Consider the following 14,122-nt stretch of genomic DNA (forward strand, 5'->3'; position numbering starts at 1 on the left):
TGTGCAAAGGTGCATGTAAATGTGTGTGTGTGTAAGTATATGAATGTATATATGTGTATGGATACTTGTGTGTATGAATGTGTATACAGGGGGCTTCAAAAAGTTGGTAGAGAAATGGAGTGAAAAGATAATGGAATTTTTCCATCAACTCTTTGAAGCTCCCTTGTAGTGTGTGTGTGTATGTGTATGCATATGTGAACATACATATACGTATATATGTAGATGCGAGTCTTGGACATAGTAGTCCCTTTGTATCTCCTAATTTTAATGGAATGGGTTCTGTTGGGACTTGGTGGTGTCAGTGTGGTTGGGGGAAGGGGCGGCATTGATCATTGATTGAGAACAAAGGGCAGAGAATTCTGTCAGGGGGCCTCTTAGTCCATGACTGAGGGCCAGGAGTGGTAAAGGAATTGTACCAAATCAGTTGGGTGGTCCATTTAAACTTCACATGTGTGAGGTACACTGGGATACCCCCCCCCCATCACCAGTGTCAGAATCACAGTTTCTCCACACATGTGGGTGTGCCATGGGACACCCCAACTTCAGACTCAAAGGTCACTGAGTGACCTCTTGGCAGATAAAGGGAGAGCTGAGGCCATGGTTCAATTCTGGCCTGGGGGTGGGGTGGGGGGGCGGGGAGGAGGGCAGAGAAAGGGAGGACTGGGAGGTGCTTGGTTGCATTGGTTAAGTAGGCCTGGTTTTGTGCCTATGGGATTTTAGGCAGTAGGTTCCACAGCCTTCCTCAGGACTGAGAGGACATCTGTTTGTGGTTGTGAGTTTGCTGTCTCTGTTTTCTCCCACAGCACAACTACCTTGCTCAGGTCACTTCGAACATCTGGGGAACCAAATTTAAGATTGTGGGCTTGGCCGCCTTCCTGCCAACCAACCTCGGTGCAGGTAATAAAAACCCCACCCCGTTTTCTACCCTCCCCTTCACTTTAAACTCAGGCTGAACAGTCATTATAGGTTAGAGAACACGCTTGCATGACCGCAAGAGGCCTGTGCACTTTGACCGTCACACTGACACGTCACCCATGGTGACGTCACACAACCAAGATTTACCAAGCAGGTAGCTTATTTGGGAGCAATGCTTTGAGCTTTCCACAAAAACCCTGAGTAGGAATCTGACAGAACTAGCAAATATCTCTCTGAAACTCCAACAGACTGGTGGGTGTTCTGATTTCTGTGGGCAGGTCTCAGTCTGTAGGTTCTTAGAGCAAAAGAAAGTCACAAAGAAAGCATGAAGATGCTAAGGAGAAGCCGACTGACTGGCAATACAGCCCTTAGTGGTGAATCGTGACAAATGTCATTTCTAAATACCAGATAAATCTCCTGTCCTTAACAAGTTCAAGACCAGGAAAAGCCGAAATAACGGCACCCAAACCTGGACTTGACAAGCTTCATTCTTGTCTGTCCTCCCACCCAGATGATGTCATACTTACTCAGAGACCATGAGGAAAGTGAAAGTGGCCGAAGATCCTTTTTAAATCAACTTGATTCTGATGGGCAAACACCTGTTTTGGGTGCAAGATGTGTACTGCTCTCCTCCCCATCTCCCTAGGTTGCATGTCTACCACTTTAGCAGGAGAGGGTCTCCATCTTGAATGTGCTGGTGGTCTTAGGAAAGTCCTGATTTGGCCTTGAAGAGTTGTTGCATGAATTGTTGGTGGTGGTGGTAGGTGCCATGGAGTTGGTTATAACGCAGCCTAGTGACTTGATGTACAACAGAATGAACCACTGCCCAGTCAGTCCTGTGCCATCCTCACAGCTGCTGTAGGCACAGTGCCAGTCCAGCACATTAAGGGTCTTCCTCTTTTTCGCTGACCCTCTACTTTACTTGATGCCTTTGAGTGATGGTATTGGCAAGGAATATTAAACATACTATGGACTGCCCGAGGAATGAATAAATCTGTCTTGGAATAAGTACAGGCAGAATGCCCCTTAGAAACAGGGATGACAAGACTTTGTCTCACTTACTTTGGACATGTTCTCAGGAGGAACCTGCCTGGAGAAGGGCCTCATGTACACTTAGATCCTTTGAAATAGAAGATTCTAGCACATCAAGTGCTGAAAAGAACTGGTGCTACATATGCCTCCTCAGAAACTTAAGCTGCGTTTGGATTTTTTCATTGTGAGTTTTGCAGCTTTCGTCAGAGAAAAGAAGGGGGATATAAGTAAAGCCTGAAACTGACTTAGGAAAGACACTACGCCATCTCTGTACACGCGTGCAATGAAAGACTCAGGATACTCTCAACAACCCGGAAACTGTCTGCTGACCATAGAAGCTTGTTCTCCAACTCCTCAGCAGTGCCCTCTTAATATGTGCGCTCGATTTCAGTAAGCACTGGGGAGACATGATTGTCCCCACATCAGTAAGCCGAGAACTTAGCCATCTGCCTCCTGTAAAGTGAGAATGTGCTTCATGGATCTTTTAATTCTGCCCTTATTTCTTGGATATTGAGACAATTCACCAATGAGCCAACAGAAATCTTCAAATGGGAAAGCCTGTCTGAGGGGCAATATACTAAGCCAACAGGAGGAATTTGAGTGCCAGAGACAAAAGCTTTCTGTGTGACCCCAATAAAATCACTGTCCTAATCAGTGACGTCTTTTGAGAGAGTGCTTTAATCTATGTGCTTACTCTTCATTTCTCAACGGAAAAGATGTTTCCTTTGGGGATTCTTTACTTCTTCTGTTCTAGAAGATACATTGTTGTTGTTGTTGTTGTTGTTAAGTGCTGTCGAGTTGGTTCCCACCCATAGCTACCCTAATAGGGTTTCCGATGAGCGATTGGTGAGCTTGAACTGCCAACCTTGTGGTTCAAACTGAGTTTGCCGTCAGTCCAGCGCACTAACCCACAGCGCCACCCCAGGGCCCCAGAAGATTCATGGTGTGCCATTAAGTAATCTTTTCAGAGACACCTGACCCCCTTCTCTCACTGCCTTTGAGTCTGTTGTGACTCATAACAACCCTGTAAAGGGTTTCTGAGGAGCAGCTGGTGAATTTGACCCGCCACCCTTGCAGTTCGAACCCACCTTCCGTTCGTTGCAGTGCATTATCCCCCGTGCCTCCCCAGGACTCCATCCTACAGCATTAGTGGACTTTAGAAGTGGGTGCTTCTCCACTTAGTGAATAATCTGTGTCTTTTTATTAGAATATTCTAGTCCAGAAATTCTTTTTAATTTTTTGCATTTCCTTTTTTTTTAAATACATAATAGATTCAGAATTCCAAAGATTCAGCAGTGAGGCATGCAGTGATAAGTCTTGCCAGCATTCTCGCCCCCAGCAGCTGGTTGTCTCGCTGGAGGCTGCTGATGTTTGTTTTGTCATCCTTCCTGGGATATTTTCTGTGGTTGCTCTGTGTCAGTGTGGCGAGTGACCCAGAACAACACTCTCAGCCACGCAGAGTCCGTCAACCAAAAGGTCTGTGAAAAGAGAGATGAACACAAGTCAGACTTGTGATGATGGAGGACCAGGGAACCCCCCAATGCCCATGCCAGGGGAGCCCCCAGCTCAGCAAAAACCCCAGAAAGGAAATCCTGCCTTGCTCACTAACAATGGCCAGGCAGCCGTACAGCTGCTAAAGCTGGCAGTTTGGAGACAGACTTGGTGTCTCCAGGCAAAAGCAACACTAGGAGCCCTGGGGTAGTGCTGTAGGATCAGAACTGGACAGATCACAGCAAGGTGGAAGGTCCAAACCCACCAGCCACTTCTCACAAACCCTCAACAGGGTCTCTGTGAGTCCAAACCAACTCGATGACTCTTAGGAACAGCAAGTATCAATTCAGAAGTGCTGTATCTGAGAAGTCCTGGGGAAGCATGTGTAAAATATAAAAGAACTTGACACTTTCATCCTGACTTAGTCTGCTGTGAAACTGATGTTTAAAATCATTGTGATTTGTTTGTTTATTTGTTTGAACTATTTGGTGTGGTTTGTGTGAGCGAAATCTGTTTCCTTCAACAATTGAGATGCATTTTGTTTTGTGACATTTGTTGCAGTGTCGTCAATGTAACACTCTCCCCACTTCTTCCCTGGCTACCCCGTCTCCATTCATCCTTCTTTCCTGCCCTTTCCTGTCTCCAGAGCGCGTGTGTTTAGGCAGATGCTGCCCTCTTGGTCTTGTATGGTATGTGTGTACCTCCCTGGTGTGATTGTATACTTTATAGGCCTGTCTGTTGATTGGCTGAAAGTCGAGAAGCCTTTGGAGTGAGTTCTGTTCCAGGCATGAAGGAAGTCTAGGTTCCACCAGGTTCTACCCAACCAATTGTTTCTATCAGGTGTCATCGAGTCAGTTCTGACTCATAGTGACCCTGTGTAGGGTTTCTGAAATGTAGCTGATGGGTTTGAACTGCCGACCTCCTGGTTCGCAGACGAGTGCTGATCCTACAGCACCGTACCAGGAGTCCATCCGACCAGTTAGCCTGGTCTTAGAAAGTCTTTGTGTTTTGCGTGGATTTTGTTTCCTCTGAATGCTTTAATTGCAACCTAGACCTTCTCTGAAGTGTTCCTGCTAACCATTGAACCCTTAGGGTCCAGAGAAACCGTGGGGTAAGATTGAAGGTGGAACTTATTCCTGAATGACAACAACGTTGTATTCCTGCAGGACGCCTTGTCTCCCTCGACTTGTCCTTGCATTCCAAAGAAGCTCCTCAATGACCAGCATGTCCCTGAGTTGGGCATTCTTGTCACCAGGACAATTTCCACTAAATTATTTATCTGATTGCAAACAAGGTTTTTAACAAACGCATTTATTATGTCCCAGATCATCCCAGAGAAAGTTTAGTCGCAGATAATGATTTTCACATTTGAGATTTGTGGTTCCGTATACAAGTCACTGGCAGTATGGCGGCTGAGCTTGACCAAGAATTTGTGTTGCTGAGCCCACACTGTGGTGGGCGTAGCCAGGTTTGTACTGGGGAGGCCAGCTGGAAACGCGAGCTCCGGCTTCGGGTCCAGACGCACAGATCTGTCTACCGATGGCAGGAAAACCACAGCCTCCATCCCTCTTCCCGCACCTCTGCTGACACTCTGCTGCCCACTGATGTGTCTCTATTAACCATGCCCGCCTCCTCTCCTCCAGTGATCTATAAAACCAGCCTCCTGCATCTCCAGCCTCGGCAGATGACCATCTATCTCCCAGAAGTGCGGAAGATTTCCATGGACTACATTAATCTCCCTGTCTTCAACCCGAATGTTTTCAGTGAAGATGAAGATGACTTACCAGGTGTGTTCCCAAACGCCCGCTTCTGGTGGGCCTTGGAGAGGGGCCATGGTGGTAAGCCGATGAGGGACAGAGTGTGTTGGCTGTGGCTGCTGCCTTGGTTTAGAAAAGGTTTGACTTCCTCAGGAGGTTGGGACATGTGGTGTGGTCACGGGATCAGTCACATGTAGTCATCGGTTTGGAAGGAGAGAAGCTACCAGAACATGGATGATTATGTTGGCTTTGAGCCTCCTCTCCATAGTCTGCTTCTTCCGTCTCCTCCTCTCCTGATGGTGATTCTGTTAGCTGTGCTCCAGGTGAAGGCTGACCAGCAGGACTAAGTAAAATCGTAACCAATGCCCAGTTTCATTGACCCTGTCCCTGCCCCCATCCTCTCCTGCATGGGGAACCTATTTATGTCCAGAGAGGAGTCCCTGAATGGTATCAGTGTTCACTGAGAGGCTGGAGGTGTGAGTCCAGCCCTAGGTTCCTGGGAAGAAAGGCCGGGTAAGCTAAAAGATCACCCATTGAAAACCCTGTGGTCCTAATCTGTGAGACACACATGGGGTTCCCCTGAGTTAGATTTGACCCCATAGCACCCAGGTATGGACTGGTTGGTGCCCAGAGAGCCCAGTGTCCCAAACCAGCCCTGTCTCCTGGGTGAAGACCTGAACAGGTGGGCATCTTGTGATGTCCATCTGAGTTAAAGATAAAATCTGTTCTGAGTTTTCACAATTCCAATTTACAAATCTTCAACTCTCTGTAGCATCTCAAGTTAATTCAGGTGTTTTCTCTCAAGGGGGAGTGGGGGGCGGGTCCTACTTTGATTAATAGATTCAATTCACCTGCCAGTTCTCATGGGGCCCTCCTGGAGAAGACATTTGCTTGACTGAGTAATCGTCTGCCTGCAGTGTTAGAGATGTAGAGACCTGGATTTACAACTGAGTGTTGTTGTTGTTAAGTGCCACTCAGTGGGTTCCAGCCCATAGCGACCTTGTTTAGGGTTTCCGAGGAGTGGCTGGTGAGCTTGAACCACCAACCTTGAGGTTCAAAGTGAATCTGCAGTCCCGTGCATTAACCATAGCGCCACACCAGGACTCCTACAACTCCCAAAAATCCTGGTTTCTGAACCCAGCGGCAGCCACGTTGGCATGCCCTTCCTCGCAGGAACTGGGGCACTTCAGTCCCAGTGGTGGGGGGCACACTCTGCGCCCCTCTTGGACTCTGAACTTGGGGTGGGGGTACATTCCTTCTGTTGTCCTTTCTAGCAGTAGTGGTCTTGAGTAGGCTGCCTCTTCGTCCCTCATGGGCGGGCTCACTCAGCCATGTCCACACCATAGTGGGACTCATGTACTAGAGCTACCACAGAGTCTCAGGTTCACAAGTATGTTGTACACTTAGTGCCCCTGGTGCCCTCCTGTTCTCCAGAGTTTGACCAGTCCAGCTCTTGCTGTCAGCCAGCCACTGCTGCTGGTTGTCACCATGATGCTGCTCCCAGCGGGAGGAGAAAACAATGTGTCTCCAGCTTACATTTAATGATGGCAACTCGACAAAGAGGGGAGACGAGAGAATGTCCTGGCGGGTCTGAGCAGCGGCAAACTAGAAGCAGGCCCTTGACAATCGATGGTCAGCCTCACTGGAGGACTGCAGCCCTTGCAGGAGAAGAGTCTGCTATGGGGCTCCCAGCACAGGGGGTGATTTTAGCTGCCACTGAATCAGCCCCTGACTCCCGGCACCCCACACACAGCGGAACAAAATGCTGCCCAGTATATGGGGCCGTCCCATGCCTCATTGTCGTTAAATGCCATTGAGTCGGTTCCGACCCATAGCGACCCTGTATAGGGTTTCCAAGGAGCAGCTGGTAAACTTGAACCACCGACCTTGCAGTTCAAACGGCTGGTGCATTACCCACGGTGCCACAGTACAGATAGGGTTTTCATGGACTGACTTTCTGAAAGAGACCGCAAGCTTTTCTTCCTAATCCACCTTCATCCAGACATGTCCCTTAACCTAGTCAGCATCATAGCAACGTGCAAACCTCCACGGATGGTCACGGGGGGTGGCTGCATGTGCACTGGCTGGGAATCGAACCCAGGTCTTGCACTGAACCAATGCTTTTGATAAATGGCCTGGCATGTCCTGTGGTTCTCCTGGGGGAATTCCCTGATGAGTCATTGTCCTGCTCGTCTGCTGTCTGCCCCATAGCACTGGGCATTGGGCTGCAGACTGCTGGTGAGAGGTGGGTTTCTCTGCTGGAGGGGCTTCAGAGGGTTTGATGACAGGTCCTTTAGAGAAGAGAGAGTGCAGGGACACTGGAAGGCCTGTGTGGTTTGTCAGTGGTCTCTCTCTTAAACACTCGAGTCCAGTCCCACTGCACACAGGTGAGCTGTATGTTCCAGCTTAGACTCAAGGAAGCGCTGTCCCTCCTGCTGTTGGGAATGCCATCAAGCTGATAAATTAGGAAATGAGCCTCCCTCGCTCGCAGTGCGCATTTGCTCTAAACCGAACATCAAACTCCTGGCCATGGAGTGGATTCTGTCTCAGAGCAGTCCCATAGGACAGAGGAGAATCGCCCCAGAGGGTTTCCAAGGCTCTTTACCTTTTTTTTCTTGAACTCCTTTTTGCGAATTGGGTGAAGGTTTACAGACCGGATCATCAGTTTTACATTCAACGATTCATACACGGCATCTCATTGGTTACAGTCCCCTCAATGTAACTTCACTCATCCCACTTCCTCCCTGAGGTTCTTGTTTCCACTCTCCCTTCTCACCTAAGCCTTCTGAATTTTGTTCTTGGGCAGATGTTCCTCTTTTGATCTCCAATGAGTATTCTAAGGTGTGCACACCTCCCTAGTGTTATTCCACCTGTAAGTCTATCTGTTATTTGCTGAAAATGGAGGCATGTGGGGTGAGTCCAGCTCCAGACCGGAAGGGTGGTTAAGCGCCAGAATCTCGGGTACCACCAGTCTCTTTCCAACCAGTAAGTCAGGTCTCTAGTAATGTTTTGAGTTTGGGTCCACATTTTTCTCCCACTCTGTCCAGGACCTTTAATTGTGATCCTTTTCAGAGCAGTTGGTCGTGGTTAGCAGGCACCATCTTGTTCTTCTGGTCTCAGGGTCTTGGAGACTGATGTTCACATGGTCCCAGAGTCCATTGGACAAATTGTTTCCACATGTCTTTCCTTTTCCTCACTCTTCCGTCCTCCACACAGGGAGATACCAATAGTTGTACCTTAGATGGCCACTTAAGAGCTTTGAAGACCCCAGTCACTACCCACCAGAATGGGATGTAGAATGTTGTCTTTGTGTCCCCTGAAACTGTGGTCCCGAGCCTTCAGGCCCAGTGACTCATTCCCTCAAGGTGTTTCATTATGTGTAAGACATTTATATAACTTTGTACCCTATCTGCTCCAGCACATCCATGGATACATTTGCAGCAAAGGTAAAAGCCATGTACAAATATAAAGGCTGTCATCATTGTGGAAGCTGCCTCATCATCTCCTCACGGAGAGGCTGGGGGTTCAAGCCACCAACCTTTCAGTTAGCAGTTGAACACGTCACCTGTACACCACAGAGCTCCGTAGATTTGCTATGTTGTTGTTAAGTGCTATCGAGTTGATTCTGACCTACAGCAACCCTGTATAGGGTTTCCAAGGAGCAGCCAGTGAGTTTGAACCACCAACCTTGCAGTTCAAATGACTTTGCAATCTGAAGCGCTAGCCCACAGTGCTACACCAGGGTTCTGTTCATCAGTTTCTCGTCTACATGTCACATGGTTTTAGGTAGAGAAAGTTAGTTTATAAAGCGATTCCAGATACATGCCTGCTACATGACATTTCCTGCATGACCCAGTCCATAAAGCAGAAACCCAGTGTGCTGTCATCATGTTAATTGCACTACGCAAAGTGACCCATGTGTGCGGAGTAGAATGTCTCCGTAGGGCCTGCGTGACAGTAATCTGTATAGAAGGTGCCCCTGGGTGGGTTTGAACCATCAACCTTCCTATTTATAGTCAAGTGTAAACTGTTTGTACCCCTGACACTGGACATCCTGAGCCCATCCTGGACATGAGAGAGTGGACAATTTACAATGATCTACTGTAAACAACTTCTGTAACATGACTTATGGGGTTGGGGGGTGGCTCCTGAGGGATGCAGTAACCAAATTTAGAAGACTGAGCTATACTGACCAGAACGCTTTGTCAGTGCCTTGGTTCCCTGGGCTCAGTGAAATAGAACCAAAGCCCAGCCCTGCTCAATCCCAGTTTCCAGTGGGTCCAACTCATGCCATCATGGCGGCCTCATGTGTATCAGAGTAGTACTGCACTCGGTGGGGTTTCCAAGGACTGATTTTTCAGAAGTAGAGAGGCAGGCCTCTTGGGAGGTACTTTTGAGTGAACTGGAGCCTCCAGCCTCCATCCTTCAATTAGCAGCTAAGTGGGTTCACAATGTGTAACCCCCAGGGACTCCAGCCCAGCCCTGCAGAAGCCACCAATTGCTTGTGTGTGTCATAAGCTTCTTGCAGCTTGTGTAAGTGGCCCAGCTGCCCCTACTATTCATCTCACTCTTCTGTAATCAGTTGGTCTTTCTCCTTTCTTCCAGTGACAGGAGCATCCGGTGTCCCTGAGACTAACCCACCTTGTACCGTAAACATCCCCATCGCCCCAATCCACAGCTCGGCCCAGGCCATGTCTCCCACGCAGAGCATCGGGCTGGTGCAGTCCCTGCTGGCCAATCAAAACGTGCAGCTGGATGTCCTGACCAACCAGACCACCGCTGCGGGTCCCACGGAGCACGCTGGAGACACGCCTGTCTCTTACCAGGTCCCCAGCCGCTACTCCAGCCCTGGGCAGGTGATCTTCGGGGGCGTGGAGATGAGCCGCTTGATCCAGAACCCTCCGCCGCCGCCTCCTCCTTTGACCCTGCCTCCGCCCCCTCCCGGGGCATTGCCGCTGACCCTGGTGGACCATGGGGACCGCGACCATGAGCACCTACAGAAGCCAGCCAAAGCCCTGCGGCCTGCCCCGCCCCTGGCGGTGGAGGGGGACGCGGTGGTCTTCAGTGCCCCCCAGGAGCTTCCCGTGAATAAGATGAACCCTCCACCCCCTTACCCCGGCACCATCCCAGCCGCACCTACCACGGCCGCTCCTCCACCCCCACTGCCACCGCCGCAGCCCCCGGTGGATGTGTGCCTGAAGAAGGGCGACTTCTCCCTCTACCCGACCGCTGCCCACTACCAGACCCCACTGGGTTACGAGCGCATCACTACCTTCGACAGTAGCGGAAACGTGGAGGAGGTGTGCCGGCCACGGGCACGGGTGCTCTGCGCCCAGAACACCTACACCCTCCCGGGTCCTGGCAGTTCAGCCACGCTGCGGCTTACAGCCACGGAGAAGAAGGTCCCCCAGCCCTGCACCAGCGCCACCCTCAACCGGCTCACGGCGCCCCGCTACTCTATCCCCCCGGGAGACCCGCCGCCCTACCCAGAGATTGCGGGCCGCAGCGCCGCCCAGAGGCCAGACAGTAGCCTCATCCACGCCACCCTGCGGCGGAACAACCGCGAGGCCGCTTTCAAGATGGCCCAGCTGGTGGACCAGCAGCGCGCTACTCTGCAGCACCCACTCAAGCCCAAGAGCAGTGTGGTGGCGCCCCCGTTCCCTGGGCGGCCCCCGCCAGCGCTCTACACCTGCAGTCAGTGCAGCGGGGGTGGCTCCGGCGGGGGCACTGGGCTAGGGGGGCGACCCGACCCCAGTGGTAGCTCTCAGCCCAGCACGTCCCCCTTGACCTCCCAATCCTCCTATAGCCTCCTGAGCCCCCCAGACAGCGCTCGGGACCGCACAGACTATGTCAACTCGGCCTTCTCGGAGGACGAGGCGTTGTCCCCACCCCGGCAGGCCGAGAGGCCCCCTCGGCATGTCCCACTGGCTGACGCTGCCTCAGGCACCATGAAGCGTCCGCCCCCTTACCAATGGGACCCTGTGCTGGGCGAGGACATTTGGGTTCCTCAGGAAAGGACAGCACAGACTTCTGTGCCCAACCCCCTAAAATTGTCCCCGCTGCTGATGGGCCAGAACCCGCACCTGGACATGGCCCGAGGGCCCTTCATCTCCCCCAAGTCGCCAGCCAGCCCTACTGCCACCTTCCAGACAGGCTATGGGGTGGGGGTGCCCTACCCAGGGAGCTATGGCAACCCCCCACTGCAGGGTATGCCGGCTCCCTGCTCCCCAAAGGACGCCCTGGCCCCTGCCCAGTTTGCACAGCAGGAGCCGGCCTACCCGGCCAGCCTCTCCTACTGCCCCCTGCCCCCCATGTACCCAGGAGGCAGCACGTGCTCCAGTTTACAGCTGCCGCCCGTCGCCTTGCACCCTTGGAACTCCTATAACGCCTGCCCCCCCATGCAGAACCCCCCAGGCCCGCTGCCCCCCAAGCCACACCTGATGGTGGAGAAACCCCTCGTGTCACCTCCCCCCACCGACCCGCAGAGCCATGTAGGCACCGAGGTGATGGTGGAGACAGCGGACAATTTGCCAGAGGTGCTCTCGCTGACTGAAAGCCCGCTCCCCCAGCGGACGGAGAAGTTCGGCAAGAAGAACCGGAAGCGCTTGGACAGCCGAGCAGAGGAGGGAAACGTGCAAGCCATCACCGAGGGCAAAGTGAAAAAAGAGGCCAGGACGCTGAGTGACTTCAACACCCTCATCTCCAGCCCCCGCCTGGGGAGAGAGAAGAAGAAGGTGAAGAGTCAGAAGGACCAGCTCAAGTCCAAGAAGCTGAACAAAACCAATGAATTTCAGGACAGCTCCGAGAGTGAGCCGGAGCTGTTCATCAGTGGGGACGAGCTGATGAACCAAAGCCAGGGCAGCAAGAAGGGCTGGCAGAACAAGCGTAGCCTGAGGACCGCCGGCGAGCTAGAGGGGTTCAAGTGCCGCAAGGCCAACGAGCGGGAGGAGGGGCGGCTGGGCAGCCAGGGTTTTGTCTATGTGATGGCCAACAAGCAACCCCTGTGGAATGAAGCCACCCAGGTGTACCAGCTGGACTTCGGGGGACGTGTGACCCAGGAGTCAGCCAAGAACTTCCAGATTGAGCTGGAGGGGCGACAGGTAAGGGTGGTGTTCCGGGCTTGTCACTTCAGTGTGCCCATGGTGGCTTTTTATTTATTTGGGGTCCAAGGAATGTGTGTTGTTGTTTTTTTTTTCAAGTCCAATAATTCTGCAAGAGCTACAGAGCCCCCTGGGCCAGCTCACTCCTAATAACTACTCCCCAAGGGACAGGACTTTGCCTGTTTCTGGCATTTACCACCTTATTTGCAAAGATCACATGAAGGCCCTTCACCCCCGGAAGATGCGGGCTAGACACGTGCACCTCCAGCTCCTCTCTCCCTTCACTGGTACATGCATAAACTTTCCTTACTTCGCAGTTACACCAATAGTCACACCACCTCGTCAGACAGATGGCTGTGATCCACGGCTTGTTGGCATTTCCTTTTTGTCTCATTTTTCTGGCCAGATCCATTCGCCGCCTTGGTGTCTGTGCTGATATGTTTGTTTCCTGCGTGGTTAAGTCACTGCCCAGCTCTTGGACACAATGTGAGCCCTCCACAGGGGTGATCCAGCACACTGGGCCCACAGCCAGCCTGAGAATTCCCTTCACCCTATATTTAAATTCTCCCCACTCATTCATTCTACATGTATTTACTGAGCACCTGCTGTCTACGTGGCTACGCTCTAAACCAGTGGTTTGCACACTGGTCCACTGCCATGTTCTGTGAATAATGTTGATTGGTATATAGCCATGCCCCACCCCACCCCCAGGATGCCCATGACTGACTCTGCATTTCAGCATCAGAGTTCAAGAACATGCCAAAGTCCACATGGTCCTCAGAGCCTGAGGTATCTGTCACAAGCCCTTTATAGAAAACTCCCGAGTGTGAAGTTGTAGCGATGAGGACAACGCAAGGCCTCTGGCTTCAGGGAGCTTGCCTTCCAATGCGAGTCAGACCATAAACCATAATCCCGCAGCAGAATGTATCCGGGAGTCTATTGGGAGGGTAGCTGGAATAGGGAGGTGGTGGCGTGGTGACATGGTCCTTCTGTGTCTCTCACCTAGAGCTAGCTTCTCCTTCTGTCCTTTGCCTTCACTAGATGAAAAAAAATTCTCTTTTTGGAACCGTGGAGTTTTCCATGTTGAGAATTCTGCCCCTTGTCTCCCCACTGTGCCAGTTAACATGTTCTACCCCCTTGTTGGGTGGTACCGTTGAGTCAGTTTCCACTCAGAGCAACCCTGTGTAGGGTTCTCGAGACTTCATCCTTGTGAGAGCAGAAAGCCTCATCTTTCCCCTCGAACCGGCAGGTGGGCTTGAACTGCCAACCTTGTGGTTTACAGTCCAGTGCGTATCCTACAGAGCCACTACTGTACTCCCTTAGTTCCAACCAACTGGAAGTTAGCTCTAGAAGTTTCTGTGGCAGACTAGCTTCTAGGTGGAGTAGCCTGCTTCCATGAAGAGGTGCTTACCCCTGTCTCTGCTTCCCCACCCCCACCCCCAGGTGATGCAGTTTGGCAGGATTGACGGTAACGCCTACATCCTGGACTTCCAGTACCCCTTCTCGGCTGTGCAGGCCTTCGCTGTGGCCCTGGCCAATGTCACTCAGCGCCTCAAGTGAAAGGCTGCTACATGCAGGAGGACTGAGGTGCTCCAAGGTGCTGGAGGAGCTAGCGGGCCTCGGAGAACTCGAACTGCCCACCAGGGCCAGCAGAGGGCGCTGACTTGAGTCCTTGTCGTTTATTTGGGCTTTTGTTACCCTTTTATTGTCTTTCTTTCCTTTCTTCTTTCTTTTTAAACAACAACAGAAAAGAAATACAGTAGCTTGGCTCGTGGTGATGGTTCCATGGGGCGTGCTTACGTCCACTGCAAGGAAAAGGGGCCTTTG

The 14,122-nt window shown here is 51.6% G+C and overlaps 1 protein-coding gene across 1 annotated transcript in view; it reads left to right on the top strand.

The window, feature by feature from the left end:
* The window catches only part of TULP4 (tubby like protein 4), a 165,260-nt gene extending 151,405 nt beyond the window's left edge, over positions 1–13,855 (top strand). The window contains exons 11-14 of the mRNA XM_006868456.1: positions 804–897; positions 5,082–5,225; positions 9,801–12,295; positions 13,739–13,855. Of these exons, the coding sequence (XP_006868518.1) occupies positions 804–897; positions 5,082–5,225; positions 9,801–12,295; positions 13,739–13,855 (2,850 nt within the window). The remainder of the gene's footprint in view (positions 1–803; positions 898–5,081; positions 5,226–9,800; positions 12,296–13,738) is intronic.
* Positions 13,856–14,122: the final 267 nt, after the last annotated feature.

Source organism: Chrysochloris asiatica, unplaced genomic scaffold (genome assembly GCF_000296735.1).
Source record: "Chrysochloris asiatica unplaced genomic scaffold, ChrAsi1.0 scaffold00117, whole genome shotgun sequence".
In the NCBI taxonomy this organism is placed as follows: Eukaryota; Metazoa; Chordata; class Mammalia; order Afrosoricida; family Chrysochloridae; genus Chrysochloris; species Chrysochloris asiatica.